This window comes from Centruroides sculpturatus, unplaced genomic scaffold (genome assembly GCF_000671375.1).
Source record: "Centruroides sculpturatus isolate CEXI.00-Female unplaced genomic scaffold, Cexi_2.0 scaffold151, whole genome shotgun sequence".
NCBI classification, from domain to species: Eukaryota; Metazoa; Arthropoda; class Arachnida; order Scorpiones; family Buthidae; genus Centruroides; species Centruroides sculpturatus.
In genome coordinates this window covers 725,960-744,384 of record NW_019384363.1, presented here as the reverse complement: position 1 = coordinate 744,384, position 18,425 = coordinate 725,960, and the positions used below count along the sequence as shown (strand labels likewise).

General features: G+C 28.2%; 1 protein-coding gene across 1 annotated transcript in view; it reads right to left on the bottom strand.

The window, feature by feature from the left end:
• The window catches only part of LOC111641486 (ATP-binding cassette sub-family C member 9-like), a 51,604-nt gene extending 49,896 nt beyond the window's left edge, over positions 1-1,708 (bottom strand). Inside the window, exons 1-2 of the mRNA XM_023387662.1 lie at positions 1,560-1,708; positions 1,356-1,490 (exon numbers count right to left, since the gene is read on the bottom strand). Coding sequence (XP_023243430.1) covers positions 1,356-1,490; positions 1,560-1,676 — 252 coding nt within the window. The 5' untranslated portion in view covers positions 1,677-1,708. The remainder of the gene's footprint in view (positions 1-1,355; positions 1,491-1,559) is intronic.
• Positions 1,709-18,425: the final 16,717 nt, after the last annotated feature.

The window sequence follows — 18,425 nt, the reverse complement described above, 5'->3', positions numbered from 1 at the left end:
GATATAAATCATAACACTAAACTGCCAGATTTTATAATCTATTTTTTATGCTAATTATAGAAATTCACAATTGAAAGAATTTAATTTTTTCTTATATGTATTCAATCACTAGTTTCTATAATTAGCATGAAAAAAAATAATATCTCAGGAAAATCTGGGATTACTTTTGTTTGTAAATAATACAAATTTAAAAATAACATAAATTAGTGTCTTTAACTTCTCTAATAATAAAAATTTAATCTAAATTTCAAATTAGAAATAAGTGTAATTAAAAATATTTTACCTTCTTATATTTCAGTGTATTATAATAAAATCTGAATCATAAAATATTAATTTTACACAAAGCAAGAAAACTAATATAATTACAAATGAATGATAATTTCTGAATGAATAAAAATCATTTAATATTGATATCAGAAAATTTCCAGGTTAATGGTTTTGTACTTTCTTCATTCTAAAAAACATAAGTCTATTCCACAAATTTGTTACAACATAATTTAATTGTTTCTTCAGAGTATCTAAATATCTTTAAAAATATAGATTTATCAAATCAAAATCAAATGATAAATATCAAATTTTAAGATATGTTAAAAGCTAAAATGATTATTCTGAACATTATAACTTTTATCATTATTAATTAAACTCGTGATTGTTATAATGTGTAAATTATCTTCTCTTTAAATTCTGTATTGAAAGTTTTACCAAAATAATTTACAATACTTAATTCAATTTAAAAAACTCATTTTTGTTAATATTTTTACTTCTAATCTATTAAATCTAATGAACTAGTAATGAAATTCATGTACATATAAATTAAACACTTACTACTCTTATTGCATATTTTGAGAATTTACAAATTAGTAATTAGATTTAATACATAAAAATATAAATACGACTTTTAAACAAAGTTAAAAACTTTGTTTAAAAGTCGGACAGACACAAAGTTAAAAACTTTGTGTCTGTCCGACTTTTAAACAAAGTTTAAAACTTTGTTTAAAAGTCGTATTTATATTTTTATGTATTAAATGTAAATAACGCCGGCCATGAATTTTATTTTTACTTAGTAATTAGTTTTGGAAGTTTTCTGATATAAAAAATAAAAATTCTTGTAAACATTATCAAAAACTGTTTACATTTATAAATTATAGATATTAAAAAGTTATCTAGATATTTTACATTTAGTGTTCCCATATATATATGTACAGTACACATATAAGGATAAACTATAAGTATCTTGTATAGATTGTATGTAGATTGTATAAGTGGGAAACAGAAACCTAGAGAAATTCAACTTAAAATGGTCCATATTATAATATATAGGAACAAAGTATAAAAAATTTAACATAGCTACTTACCAATGTCTTTTTCTGAATATATGACAATTTTGAGCATATATAATATTGCAATGGAGCCAATATGTATATAGTTGCTGCTCCTATCAAAGCACTATAACCCAATTGCATATACAATAAAATTAAAAGTAACGTTATCTGGAAATAAAACTTGTCATATATAAAACATTAATTATTTTCATGAATCTAAAAGTCTAAAAATCTTACTTTAAATGGCACAGCCCAAATATAATGACCCATTGAAAAAAGCATCATCATATTGAATGCATCAACAGACATATGATTAACTATTGCTCCTGTATCTAAACCAGTAGAAATACCCATTTTCAGTGATTTTTTGTATACAAGACACTATAAAAAATTCAAGAATTTTTTAAATTAAGGAATTGATTACATTTATCTTAATTATCCTATTACAATTATACATTGATTAAAATTTTATTCATCAAATTTTTAAAATAACTTTCCATATTGTTCATCTGAATTTCTGAAATTAGATTAAACAGTAAACTTTAATAATAAATTTATAATAATGAAAATTTTGCATATAATATTTCCATTTCTTTGATTATTATTATTTAAAAATTCTTTTAATTATAAAATATTCTCAAAATATTTAATATTTTTTCATGCTAAGCTTCAGAATATGAGACACTCTCAATTCTGTTGTTAAGACTGTTGAATGAGAAATGGAAAACAAAATCTCAACATAAACATTGATTCCAGCAATAACTATTCAAAAATAAATTTTAAAATATGATTAAATTTCTATGGATGTGTTCCAAAAGTTCCTTCTATTCAATTATCCTCAACTATAAAATCACTTCAATTATTAATGAATACTTAGATTCAAAATTTACAATGGAAGAACTAAATGACTCAATCAATAAAATGCACAGAAATTCAACACTGGGAAGTGATTATATCCTGATTAAATTTCTTAAATTATTACCAACTCAGCAAGGTCTAAGTTACTTGGTTCATTTAACAAAATGTACAATACTCTCTTTCTCCTGCTTCATGGAATTCTGTTTGGCTCAATATTCAAAAAGGGAGATAAACTTCTTCCTAATAATTACCAACCAATAACTCTTTTACCCACCTTAAGAAAATGTTTGATCCTTTGTTCAAGCATGATGTAGTGCAATCATTTGACCACTTGGCATTTTTCATCATTAACTTTTATTCAGTTGATCAACTGAATAAAAGTTAATGATGAAAAATGCCAAGTGGTCAAGTGATTGCACTACATCATGTTTNGACGAAACTGTGGGCACAGCTAGTCATTAACAAAAAGATAGAATTTTATTCAAAATCAAAGAAATGAATTGTTTTGATACAACAGATCTAAGGGGCATCAGCTAATTGTTACTCATATTCGGAGATCTTACACTAAGCCTCAGCATGCTATTTTCCAGTTGCAACAGTATTTAACTTTAATGCAGAGACTGTGTTGAATATATTACAGAAATGCAATTGATATTTTTTGGAGGATTTTAGAGTTGGGGCTATAGACAAATATCTTTTCTGCTCATGGAATAATACATTGCTAGTACTTGCATTTTAGATTTTGCATATAACTGAGAATGGAAAAAATGAATATGAAGTAATTACATTCATTAATAATTTATATATATATATAGTAATTAAAGGGTTCAGTGAAGAAGTGCTATAAGTAACAAAAAGTATAACTTGAATATATATGTAAGAAAATTTAACATTGGTTAAAAATAATGTTTTAAATAAACAGATAGATATGCAGTCAAACCTTGGTTTTTGAACATTATTCATTTCTAAAAGTTGTTTAAAAACTAATTTGTTCTAAAACCAAAACAAAGTTTCCCATAAACAACATAAAGTTGATTAATCCGTTCTTGACTCCAAAATAAAACCTTTTTTTTACCTTATTAGCTGTATTTCATGCATTAAAATACCTACAAATGCAATATAATATATATGTTAAGAGTTCTGTTTTGTCACCGCCAACTGAAATTGAAACTGAGCTTTACAAAAAGTGCTATATAGAGACTCAACTCTGACTGCCTGCACAAAATATAACCAAATCAAGATGGACAAGTACTTTATCCACACTTTCTGAAATATCATGTTTTGATTGATTTCATTTCAATTTTAGTTTGTTTCAGTGACTTTTAATTATTATTTTATTAATTTTAAATCTAATTATTATTTTTAGTTTTAATTAACTAGCTATGTAGTTATAATAAATATTAATATTGTAATATATTATATTAATAAATTTTTGCTATTTAACTTAAGCATATTTAAACACAAATTCTTGGATGCCATTTATATTATTTGAATGTCAATTAATGTAGTTTTTATTAATTAATTTGATTTAAATTCAGTTGTGGCAGATACCAAAAAAATGGAAGTAGTATGTTTTCAGCATTGAAATCTAATTTAAATAGCATTGTTATCATGTGACATATAATGACACGAGGCAATCTCAATGCCACTAACTTCTGAATTGGTAGTCCTGTTGGTGATTGGTCAGGCTGTCAACTTTCTTTAACATAGAAAGAATAGGGAGTTGACTATCTGTGTGTCTCTAATCTGTGGCTGGCTCATGTCGAGCAGCTTGTTCAGTTACCAAATTCTCATATGGAATTAAGGGCAAATATGAGTTCAAAATTTTGTTTGTGAACTGAGATTTGGCTGTATATATTTGCATATAACCGAATTTATTATCACTGTTTCAAATGATTTTCATCTTTTAACAATAACAAAACATATGAGACTGTAACAAGAAACAACTTTTATTAAAAATATCTAAGCCAAACACTTGCTGTAATGTATTGGGCTATTTTTTTTCACTCCTGTTAATTAGATTTTAGGCAACCATTTGACTTTGATTAATGACATCAGGTTTTGAGATGTTTGTATCTATCAAAAATATCTAGAATTTATAATTCATCAGTTTTGATAATTAGTGTGTCCTTGATTATAATAAATTTTTTGTTCATAACAATATATTAAAAGCACTTGATATACATTACTTCAATAATTTTTTATTAATATAAATATATATGAATGAATTAATGAAAATTTACTTATATTAATTATAAGATTTTAATTTTTGAATTATGATTTCTTTTAGGAAACTCGAAATATTGGAGAAATTAAATATGATTTATCTCAAGTTAAAGTTCATTGCGAGTGAAATACTTGAAAAATATAATAGATTGAATTGCAAGAATCAACCAAACAAAGGGATAAATTTAATATATCGTTTGAAAGATATAGTTACTCTAATGGACTCTTACTCGATTAGTGATGATCCAGATATGTATCTGGAAACTGCCAAGTCCCATTTAGAAGAATGTAGAAGAATGCTTAAATTTTTTACTGATTTAGGTAAGATTAGATTAATAAATGTTTAAAAATGATTCTACTTTATTGATAATGTTGAAATTGTATACAGTCAATTCCTGTTATTAATCCGGTTGGTTAGTAGAACATAACTGCATATTAGGACAAACATTCAAGAATGGAATCAAATCCTATAACACAAGCACCCCGCAGTTTTATAGCCCCAAAAAGCTCCAGTCCCAATGCTGTACTATTAAATGGAATCGACTGTGTATCAATTTAACAAATATTACATCATATGTTTTTGACTCCATATTATTATTTCAGGTATAAAATGCTTACTTTTAGGTAGCCAATTGTTTAAATTTTTAAGTTTTTGTCCTGTTTTAGGACAATTTTAGCTTCTTAACGTACACAAGTCATTGTTCCAGTTCAGTTCAAACAGTAACTTGTCTAGTTCTTTTGTGAAAAATTTAAACAATTTACTACCTGAAATATTTAATTTTATTCTAACGTATTTGTTTGATTTGATCTCAAAAATATTAAGGAACAGAAATAAATTGCATGATGATTGATTAAATTCCTTTATCTTTTATATATAGTATAAATCTGTTGATAGTTAATGTTCTAAATTTCAAGTGCCAAGGTTTTTGTTAAATTACAGTGGACCTCAGGTTACAAACGCCCCAGCATACAAAATTTTCAGGATACGACATGAAATTCGAACATATTTTTGCTCCACGATACGAACAAAAACTCACCATACGATGTTACATTAGTTTGCATTTTTCATTTGTTTTTCTTACTACAGTTATTTTTTTAATGTATTACTTGGCTTTAATTTGAGTATGTTTTTCGCATTGGAACGAATTATTTGGTTTTACATGTAATCGTTTGGGAAAAGATGATCCACCTTACGACATTTTCATGATACGATCTCAGTTTCGGAACGGATTAATTTCATATCCTGAGGTACCACTGTACTAAACAGTCAACCCCCCTATAACACTATTGATAATTCCGTTTTATATGAATTCCATGTTGTACGAGTCACTTAGATTTTACAAATATGTGAGCCATTCACAGCCCGGCACACGTATTTGTAAAATCTAAATGACTCGTACAACATGGAATTCATATAAAACGGAATTATCAACAGTGTTATAGGGGGTCGACTGTAAATATATATTTGTTTATGTAGTTTAGTTTAAAGTTAATAATTTCTTTGCTCTTACAAGATATACTTAATTGTTTGATAAACATAAAATTATATTTTAGTTTTTTTCTTTATTAATTTTAGTAAACATTGCTCCTAAAATCCTAAAAAGTTATTTTATGAAATGAGTTAAAAACTTCTTATTACTGTATTTAAATTTTACAAATAAGTAAAAATAACAAAATAATAAATATAAATATCATTGCTATTTAACTTAAATTTGACTATTTTACAATTTTAATGAATCAAACATAATTTATCATTGCAAAATATCATCTTCAGGTTGAGCATACGATATACACTCAACCAAAGATGGCATTTTGTAATGTCAAAAATACTTGTTCTTAATTAAATACTTTCCAAGTAAACAACTTTAATGCTGATAGACAGTTTGCTTTATTCTCTATATTTTGTGAATTATTATACAGATATCTTTCAGTTGAATTTTTGAAAAAGAAATTTTTCCCATACTTGACAGTCAAATGCAATTTCATTACAAATTTATTTGATATTATCTTATTTATGCTAATTAAAAACTTATTTTATTGCATCAAATAAATTGAAGAGAGTTGGTTCAATATAAGTCCACAAATGACTGGTTTTGAGTTATCAATGATTTTTCCCTCTGTGCATGCATCCCTATCTATTTGTACAATAGGAATATACAACATGCCTAATTGTGAGATGTCACCAGTACTTGAAGTTTATGAGTGGGAAATAACTTGTATGTCCTTGCATCTCCATACTTCCACATATTCTTAAATGTTTGAAGGAAAGTGGCAAGATAAGAAGAGTAAAGTCCAAGGACATAATTATATTATATTCACAGAGGGCACCATATTACTGGATTTTCAAGTGGGAAATTCTTCTTGGCCTGTTTAAAAATTCTCTAATGCACTAATATTCAACCTTGTTTTTATTCATATTGTAGTTCAGCAGGTAAAAGACAGGAAATATTTTGTATTTAATTACACTTACCAAATAAATAGGTTTCCCCTTAGTGTCTTAGTTATTTACTTATGTAGTACAACATTATTATTGGACTGAAATTTGAAAAAATTGTATACCTATAAATTCCCACTGTCATCCGACCATCTGTCCTTGTCTTTTGTCTGTCTGTCCTTCCTTAATCTCATGAATAGTTAGATTGATGAAAGCTGAGACCAGATAGGGAAAGATTAGGGGCAGGAGGTCTCGATTAACTATATAGGAACTTCTGATGCAAACTGGAAGTTATATTATTTCAATTTAAAACCTTTCCCCTGATAGGAGTTAGATGATTGGCATGACTTGCTAACAGGAAAAATATGATAAACAGGGGCAAGACACTACTAATTTAAGGTGAAGAGCATATATTTTAAATTAAATAAATTAAAAAATATGATTAAAAATATCAGCCTGGCATTGTGATGATGTCAAAATAAATAATTGCTCATTATTATTATCATTATTATTATTTTTTTAAAATTACTTTCTATATATAATCAGAATTAAGTAACTTATCATGTCAACCAGTTTGATGCTAAAGGCATGGTTGTGTTCAAAGCAAGTTTAATCCAAAACTTGTGAATTTCTTTGATTTGTTAGTTCTTTAGAAGATTTATAATAACTTAAGAAAATATATTTTGGATAATAATTCCTCAAATAACATTTTATAACGTGAATCAAAAATGTATTAAGATTGATTAAAGTTCTTGCTGGCAGCATAAGAATATATGTCCAGGGACTTTGCACAGTTACAACTGCATTGACATTTGACCTACTGGGTAGATTTTGTTGAGCAGAACTCTTTTATGTGAGCTGTACTATGAATCACCAGAGAAATTAAATGTCATTTTGGATGAAACACAGTATTTTGTATATCTTGAATGGATCCATGGACTTATGTTCTTCTTGAGCCAATCTCTTCAATTGAAAAAGTTGTTATTTTAGTAACTGCATTTACTGAATTTTAATATACTTATACAGAATTATTAATTTCAGTTTGTGAAATATTTGTTTACATGTGTGTTGCAAAAATGCAACTTTCTTGTAAATCATACTTGAAATGTGAAAATCTTGTTTTGAAATGAAATATAAAGAATTAATAAACTCCAAATACCTTTAAAATGCAGTCTATTTTAAAAACTTATCAAATGTTTTCGGACAGATTAACAGACCTTCTTCAGGATCGAACTAACAGAATTTAAATTTGCCAAACAGAAATTCCAAAACGTTCTATAATCTTCTCATATTCAATTGAGCAAGTCCATTTTTATAATTGTAACGCCGCCACTTTCCATGCTGATGATATTTTGTTTGATTCTTGAAAATTTATATTTTACCCTTTTTTCTCTGTATTTGTAAATGTTTCAGGCTTCTGCATATTTTAGAATTCTGTTAGTTCGATCCTGAAGAAGGTCTGTTAACCTGACCAAAAACGTTCGATAAGTTTTTAAAATAGACTGCATTTTAAAGATATTTGGAGTTTATTAATTGATTATAGTAATGCAGGTAGAGATATAATGAAACAGCACTTCAAACAACCTTTACAGCTCCAGTGGTATGTGTTTACACCTTAGCAAACGTTTTCAACCTCATCGAGGTTTTCATGAGGCTACTTTAATTAGGAATTCGAATGCATTTGGAACGTATACGTTCCATTTCAAACGTGTTCCTAATTAAATTCCTAATTAAAGTAGCCTGATGAAGACCTCGATGAGGTTGAAAACGTTTGCTAAGGTGTAAATACATACCACTGGAGCTGTAAAGGTTGTTTGAAGTGCTGTTTCATTATATCTCTACCTGCATTACTATAATCAATTAATAAACTCCAAATATCTTTAAAATGCAGTCTATTTTAAAAACTTATCGAACGTTTTTGGTCAGGTTAACAGACCTTCTTCAGGATCGAACTAACAGAATTCTAAAATATGCAGAAGCCTGAAACATTTACAAATACAGAGAAAAAAGGGTAAAATATAAATTTTCAAGAATCAAACAAAATATCATCAGCATGGAAAGTGGCGGCGTTACAATTATAAAAATGGACTTGCTCAATTGAATATGAGAAGATTATAGAACGTTTTGGAATTTCTGTTTGGCAAATTTAAATTCTGTTAGTTCGATCCTGAAGAAGGTCTGTTAATCTGTCCGAAAACATTTGATAAGTTTTTAAAATAGACTGCATTTTAAAGGTATTTGGAGTTTATTAATTCTTTATATTTCATTTCAAAACAAGATTTTCACATTTCAAGTATGATTTACAAGAAAGTTGCATTTTTGCAACACACATGTAAACAAATATTTCACAAACTGAAATTAATAATTCTGTATAAGTATATTAAAATTCAGTAAATGCAGTTACTAAAATAACAACTTTTTCAATTGAAGAGATTGGCTCAAGAAGAACATAAGTCCATGGATCCATTCAAGATATACAAAATACTGTGTTTCATCCAAAATGACATTTAATTTCTCTGGTGATTCATAGTACAGCTCACATAAAAGAGTTCTGCTCAACAAAATCTACCCAGTAGGTCAAATGTCAATGCAGTTGTAACTGTGCAAAGTCCCTGGACATATATTCTTATGCTGCCAGCAAGAACTTTAATCAATCTTAATACATTTTTGATTCACGTTATAAAATGTTATTTGAGGAATTATTATCCAAAATATATTTTCTTAAGTTATTATAAATCTTCTAAAGAACTAACAAATCAAAGAAATTCACAAGTTTTGGATTAAACTTGCTTTGAACACAACCATGCCTTTAGCATCAAACTGGTTGACATGATAAGTTACTTAATTCTGATTATATATAGAAAGTAATTTTAAAAAAATAATAATAATGATAATAATAATGAGCAATTATTTATTTTGACATCATCACAATGCCAGGCTGATATTTTTAATCATATTTTTTAATTTATTTAATTTAAAATATATGCTCTTCACCTTAAATTAGTAGTGTCTTGCCCCTGTTTATCATATTTTTCCTGTTAGCAAGTCATGCCAATCATCTAACTCCTATCAGGGGAAAGGTTTTAAATTGAAATAATATAACTTCCAGTTTGCATCAGAAGTTCCTATATAGTTAATCGAGACCTCCTGCCCCTAATCTTTCCCTATCTGGTCTCAGCTTTCATCAATCTAACTATTCATGAGATTAAGGAAGGACAGACAGACAAAAGACAAGGACAGATGGTCGGATGACAGTGGGAATTTATAGGTATACAATTTTTTCAAATTTCAGTCCAATAATAATGTTGTACTACATAAGTAAATAACTAAGACACTAAGGGGAAACCTATTTATTTGGTAAGTGTAATTAAATACAAAATATTTCCTGTCTTTTACCTGCTGAACTACAATATGAATAAAAACAAGGTTGAATATTAGTGCATTAGAGAATTTTTAAACAGGCCAAGAAGAATTTCCCACTTGAAAATCCAGTAATATGGTGCCCTCTGTGAATATAATATAATTATGTCCTTGGACTTTACTCTTCTTATCTTGCCACTTTCCTTCAAACATTTAAGAATATGTGGAAGTATGGAGATGCAAGGACATACAAGTTATTTCCCACTCATAAACTTCAAGTACTGGTGACATCTCACAATTAGGCATGTTGTATATTCCTATTGTACAAATAGATAGGGATGCATGCACAGAGGGAAAAATCATTGATAACTCAAAACCAGTCATTTGTGGACTTATATTGAACCAACTCTCTTCAATTTATTTGATGCAATAAAATAAGTTTTTAATTAGCATAAATAAGATAATATCAAATAAATTTGTAATGAAATTGCATTTGACTGTCAAGTATGGGAAAAATTTCTTTTTCAAAAATTCAACTGAAAGATATCTGTATAATAATTCACAAAATATAGAGAATAAAGCAAACTGTCTATCAGCATTAAAGTTGTTTACTTGGAAAGTATTTAATTAAGAACAAGTATTTTTGACATTACAAAATGCCATCTTTGGTTGAGTGTATATCGTATGCTCAACCTGAAGATGATATTTTGCAATGATAAATTATGTTTGATTCATTAAAATTGTAAAATAGTCAAATTTAAGTTAAATAGCAATGATATTTATATTTATTATTTTGTTATTTTTACTTANTTTCCATTTCTTTGATTATTATTATTTAAAAATTCTTTTAATTATAAAATATTCTCAAAATATTTAATATTTTTTCATGCTAAGCTTCAGAATATGAGACACTCTCAATTCTGTTGTTAAGACTGTTGAATGAGAAATGGAAAACAAAATCTCAACATAAACATTGATTCCAGCAATAACTATTCAAAAATAAATTTTAAAATATGATTAAATTTCTATGGATGTGTTCCAAAAGTTCCTTCTATTCAATTATCCTCAACTATAAAATCACTTCAATTATTAATGAATACTTAGATTCAAAATTTACAATGGAAGAACTAAATGACTCAATCAATAAAATGCACAGAAATTCAACACTGGGAAGTGATTATATCCTGATTAAATTTCTTAAATTATTACCAACTCAGCAAGGTCTAAGTTACTTGGTTCATTTAACAAAATGTACAATACTCTCTTTCTCCTGCTTCATGGAATTCTGTTTGGCTCAATATTCAAAAAGGGAGATAAACTTCTTCCTAATAATTACCAACCAATAACTCTTTTACCCACCTTAAGAAAATGTTTGATCCTTTGTTCAAGCATGATGTAGTGCAATCATTTGACCACTTGGCATTTTTCATCATTAACTTTTATTCAGTTGATCAACTGAATAAAAGTTAATGATGAAAAATGCCAAGTGGTCAAGTGATTGCACTACATCATGTTTCAAACAAAGAAAAAAATACCAACATGGTTTCAAAAATGTTAAAATGTTTGATGACAATCTTGGCAAAAATATTTGAATGATGGACCAGTGAAATGGATTTAAAATCCAAATTTCAATATGAATATGTAAAAAACAGAGGTACATAATCTACAATTTTTTTGTTGCTATCAGTAATTCAACTCCACTTATCCAAAAAACATAAGAAACTATATACAGCTTTCATATATATTGAAAAAACTTTTGATACAATCTATGTGCCACTTTTGGTTCAAAATTTGAGAGAGAAAAGAGCAGGCAAAAAGTTTTCCCATAAAGTGCCCAAGTTATTTTCAGACTATAATATTATTATCATTCAAGGCAACAACATATCTCCTTCATTTAAATTATCTCATGGAATTTTACAGGGCAATCCACTTTCTCCATACCTGTTTAATTTTTATTTGACTGGGATTGACCAACTGTTTACAAATTCCACTGATGGAATTGAAATTGCAAATAGACCTTTCACTATATATTATTTGCAGATGACTTAGTTATTATGGCACCGATAAAAATTTCTCTGCAAAGGAAAATTAATCAACTTGATTTATTCTTTAAATCATTGCATCTATCAATTAATCCGAATAAAACAAAGATAATGATTTTTACAAATAATAATAAAATTTCAGAAAAAGAAACTAAATTGTATATAGAAAATTTACCACTTCAATTAGTCAAGGAGATTGAGGATATTTAGGAGTGACCTTTGAATCAAATAGTAGTTTTAAATCATGTGTTACCAAATTAAATATCAAAGTGAAAGCAATAATTGATAATTTGCTATTTCTATGTTCAAGATTAAAAATCTCTAATATATACTTACATATGAGATTATGTAATTCTGTAATAAATTCAATTATATATTATGCAAGACAAATTTGGGAACTCGATTTCTTATTTGACCTGGGACACTTCCATATTTACTTTCCTCGAAGATTATATCAACTAGAGAGAATCATGCCTGGATATGCTATTCAACATGAAACAAATCAACTCTGGTTCTTCCCATTCTTTTTAAAACAGATAATAAAATTCTACTATCAAATAAAATTTAAAAATAACGGAATTATAACTTTTTTACATCAAGAAATATTAAAGCAAAGTAGAAGACAGGAAATTAATCAACTATGGCAAACAAAGTTAAACATAATTCTACTAACATTTGGTGTAAGAACTCTTTTGTTTGAGAATAATATTGATGATTGGAAATACAGATTTACTTTACTTCTAGTTTCTGCAATATCACAAAGTATAAACAAAGATCAAAATAGCTTATATCAATCCAAGTAATATTCATGGTATCCAAAAATGCTATAAATTCCTTGACTACAACCATATATAAACTACCCATTGGGAATAAATATTAAAAGACTAGCTGTTACCCGCAACTTTGTCCGTGGAGGTTTTGCAAGCAAACCCCATTTACATTCAATATTTCAATAACCATAGTAATTGTCATATAACACTTACCGCTAAAGAGAATCGCCGAGAATCAAATGAACTATCTTCAATTTGATCAATTTTCTGGAATGTTTACAATCATTCTATAATCGAACCAATATGCAATAACAAATTTGAATTTAAAATGGATCAAACATTTTTAATTAAAATCGAAATAGATAAAAATATTTATAACAATGTCTGAAATGTTATCAATTTAATACACCTAAGTACTCAATGAAGACTAAACGTAGTTGAAAACAAAAAATCGCATCTAAAATAGTACAGTAGAAGCCGTTCTTCCGGTTAAGCCTTAATGCTTAACCTCACCCCCCGCGGGGGTATTTCTAAAAATCCCTTCTTATTGTGCATTGCCATGGCGTACCCTACTAAAACGCAGATAAAAACAAAAAATTGCATCTAAAATAGTACAGTAGAAGCCGTTTTTCCGGTTAACCCTTAATGCTCTCCCTCTCTCCCCCACTTGGGAATTTCGAAAAATCCCTTCTTAGTGTGCGTTTTCATGACGTACCCTAACTGTGTACCAAATTTCACCTCTCTAGATCCAGCGGTTTGCTCTGGGTGATGATGAATCAGTCAGTGAGTCAGTCAGAACAAGCAATTTTATATATATAGATTAATAATTCAATTAGACTTAAATAAAAGTTCAATATTCATTGGAAATAAATATATAAACTTTTTAAATAAAAATTGTTATTGGTGTGATTCCAGTGACTTTTCAATATTACATATACTGAAAGACTGAGAAGTTTACTCAAATATGAAAATTATTTAGAATATCTTACATAAAACAGCAAAGTTAAACTCAATAATTTATTTAGGTTTTCTCTAAAGAAAACCTAAATAAATTCTTAAAGAAAGAGCTGTACGACTTGTATAACTTTGTAATTAAAATTCTGAAGGAAGATGTAACTACCAAATAATTGATAAATTCTAAGAACTTGTAAGAAAATAATTATTGATGTAAATTTTTGACTTATTGTTTGTAAAATGTATATTTCTATAATAACTGTAATTACTTAGTCCCTCAGTAACAGGGCTCCCACTCTTTATACAAATAAAGATTGATGAGAAAGATTGAAAATTCTCAAACTTATCTACTCTCAGTTATTTATAAATTTATTTTAAATTATTATTATTATTACAAGATGTGTGTGTTTTTAAGTAAGTACCATTTTAATATTTAAAAAACACAAGTGCTATTTTTTTAATAATTTTATTCTTACGTGAAAGCCTGTACAGTACCTTAATTAATCTACTTTTCAATATAATTTTTTCAAATATTATGGCATTTATCATATCATACAACCAACTTCTAAATTTCAACCCCATAGAAACCTGATGCCTGATTTGCCAACCACTGCAGCATGGCTGTTTTGACATCATCATCATCGTCATAACGCTGACTGCCTACATGCTTTTTCCAATGGAAGAATAAGTGGTTGTCAGGGCTATGTGAAGGGTGATCAAGTTGTTCCTAGCCATATGATGTGATAAGGTCTTGAGTTCCTTGAGCCATGTGTGGACAGACATTGTCATGAAGCAAAACAATCCCCTTACTGAGCTAGCCATGCCTTTTGTTTTGGATGACAAAATTGTAAAGCATCTGTTTTCTCAAACTTTTGCATTAACTTTCTGCACCAAGTCTTCAGTAATGACAGATGGTCACCCGCTACACTCCTTGTCATGGACATTATTACGGCCAATCACCAAACGTATGCCGTAAATCAATTGGGCTAGTTTTAAGGCTAATTACTAAATAATTTATTTAGTAATTAGCCTTAAAACTAGCCCAATTGATTTACGGCATACGTTTGGTGATTGGCCGTAATAATGTCCATGACAAGGAGTGTAGCGGGTGACCATCTGTCATTACTGAAGACTTGGTGCAGAAAGTTAATGCAAAAGTTTGAGAAAACAGATGCTTTACAATTTTGTCATCCAAAACAAAAGGCATGGCTAGCTCAGTAAGGGGATTGTTTTGCTTCATGACAATGTCTGTCCACACATGGCTCAAGGAACTCAAGACCTTATCACATCATATGGCTAGGAACAACTTGATCACCCTTCACATAGCCCTGACAACCACTTATTCTTCCATTGGAAAAAGCATGTAGGCAGTCAGCGTTATGACGATGATGATGATGTCAAAACAGCCATGCTGCAGTGGTTGGCAAATCAGGCATCAGGTTTCTATGGGGTTGAAATTTAGAAGTTGGTTGTATGATATGATAAATGCCATAATATTTGAAAAAATTATATTGAAAAGTAGATTAATTAAGGTACTGTACAGGCTTTCACGTAAGAATAAAATTATTAAAAAAATAGCACTTGTGTTTTTTAAATATTAAAATGGTACTTACTTAAAAACACACACATCTTGTAATAATAATAATAATTTAAAATAAATTTATAAATAACTGAGAGTAGATAAGTTTGAGAATTTTCAATCTTTCTCATCAATCTTTATTTGTATAAAGAGTGGGAGCCCTGTTACTGAGGGACTAAGTAATTACAGTTATTATAGAAATATACATTTTACAAACAATAAGTCAAAAATTTACATCAATAATTATTTTCTTACAAGTTCTTAGAATTTATCAATTATTTGGTAGTTACATCTTCCTTCAGAATTTTAATTACAAAGTTATACAAGTCGTACAGCTCTTTCTTTAAGAATTTATTTAGGTTTTCTTTAGAGAAAACCTAAATAAATTATTGAGTTTAACTTTGCTGTTTTATGTAAGATATTCTAAATAATTTTCATATTTGAGTAAACTTCTCAGTCTTTCAGTATATGTAATATTGAAAAGTCACTGGAATCACACCAATAACAATTTTTATTTAAAAAGTTTATATATTTATTTCCAATGAATATTGAACTTTTATTTAAGTCTAATTGAATTATTAATCTATATATATAAAATTGCTTGTTCTGACTGACTCACTGACTGATTCATCATCACCCAGAGCAAACCGCTGGATCTAGAGAGGTGAAATTTGGTACACAGTTAGGGTACGTCATGAAAACGCACACTAAGAAGGGATTTTTCGAAATTCCCAAGTGGGGGAGAGAGGGAGAGCATTAAGGGTTAACCGGAAAAACGGCTTCTACTGTACTATTTTAGATGCAATTTTTTGTTTTTATCTGCGTTTTAGTAGGGTACGCCATGGCAATGCACAATAAGAAGGGATTTTTAGAAATACCCCCGCGGGGGGTGAGGTTAAGCATTAAGGCTTAACCGGAAGAACGGCTTCTACTGTACTATTTTAGATGCGATTTTTTGTTTTCAACTACGTTTAGTCTTCATTGAGTACTTAGGTGTATTAAATTGATAACATTTCAGACATTGTTATAAATATTTTTATCTATTTCGATTTTAATTAAAAATGTTTGATCCATTTTAAATTCAAATTTGTTATTGCATATTGGTTCGATTATAGAATGATTGTAAACATTCCAGAAAATTGATCAAATTGAAGATAGTTCATTTGATTCTCGGCGATTCTCTTTAGCGGTAAGTGTTATATGACAATTACTATGGTTATTGAAATATTGAATGTAAATGGGGTTTGCTTGCAAAACCTCCACGGACAAAGTTGCGGGTAACAGCTAGTCTTTTAATATTTATTCCCAATGGGTAGTTTATATATGGTTGTAGTCAAGGAATTTATAGCATTTTTGGATACCATGAATATTACTTGGATTGATATAAGCTATTTTGATCTTTGTTTATACTTTGTGATATTGCAGAAACTAGAAGTAAAGTAAATCTGTATTTCCAATCATCAATATTATTCTCAAACAAAAGAGTTCTTACACCAAATGTTAGTAGAATTATGTTTAACTTTGTTTGCCATAGTTGATTAATTTCCTGTCTTCTACTTTGCTTTAATATTTCTTGATGTAAAAAAGTTATAATTCCGTTATTTTTAAATTTTATTTGATAGTAGAATTTTATTATCTGTTTTAAAAAGAATGGGAAGAACCAGAGTTGATTTGTTTCATGTTGAATAGCATATCCAGGCATGATTCTCTCTAGTTGATATAATCTTCGAGGAAAGTAAATATGGAAGTGTCCCAGGTCAAATAAGAAATCGAGTTCCCAAATTTGTCTTGCATAATATATAATTGAATTTATTACAGAATTACATAATCTCATATGTAAGTATATATTAGAGATTTTTAATCTTGAACATAGAAATAGCAAATTATCAATTATTGCTTTCACTTTGATATTTAATTTGGTAACACATGATTTAAAACTACTATTTGATTCAAAGGTCACTCCTAAATATCCTCAATCTCCTTGACTAATTGAAGTGGTAAATTTTCTATATACAATTTAGTTTCTTTTTCTGAAATTTTATTATTATTTGTAAAAATCATTATCTTTGTTTTATTCGGATTAATTGATAGATGCAATGATTTAAAGAATAAATCAAGTTGATTAATTTTCCTTTGCAGAGAAATTTTTATCGGTGCCATAATAACTAAGTCATCTGCAAATAATATATAGTGAAAGGTCTATTTGCAATTTCAATTCCATCAGTGGAATTTGTAAACAGTTGGTCAATCCCAGTCAAATAAAAATTAAACAGGTATGGAGAAAGTGGATTGCCCTGTAAAATTCCATGAGATAATTTAAATGAAGGAGATATGTTGTTGCCTTGAATGATAATAATATTATAGTCTGAAAATAACTTGGGCACTTTATGGGAAAACTTTTTGCCTGCTCTTTTCTCTCTCAAATTTTGAACCAAAAGTGGCACATAGATTGTATCAAAAGTTTTTTCAATATATATGAAAGCTGTATATAGTTTCTTATGTTTTTTGGATAAGTGGAGTTGAATTACTGATAGCAACAAAAAAATTGTAGATTATGTACCTCTGTTTTTTACATATTCATATTGAAATTTGGATTTTAAATCCATTTCACTGGTCCATCATTCAAATATTTTTGCCAAGATTGTCATCAAACATTTTAACATTTTTGAAACCATGTTGGTATTTTTTTCTTTGTTTGAAACATGATGTAGTGCAATCACTTGACCACTTGGCATTTTTCATCATTAACTTTTATTCAGTTGATCAACTGAATAAAAGTTAATGATGAAAAATGCCAAGTGGTCAAGTGATTGCACTACATCATGTTTCAAACAAAGAAAAAAATACCAACATGGTTTCAAAAATGTTAAAATGTTTGAT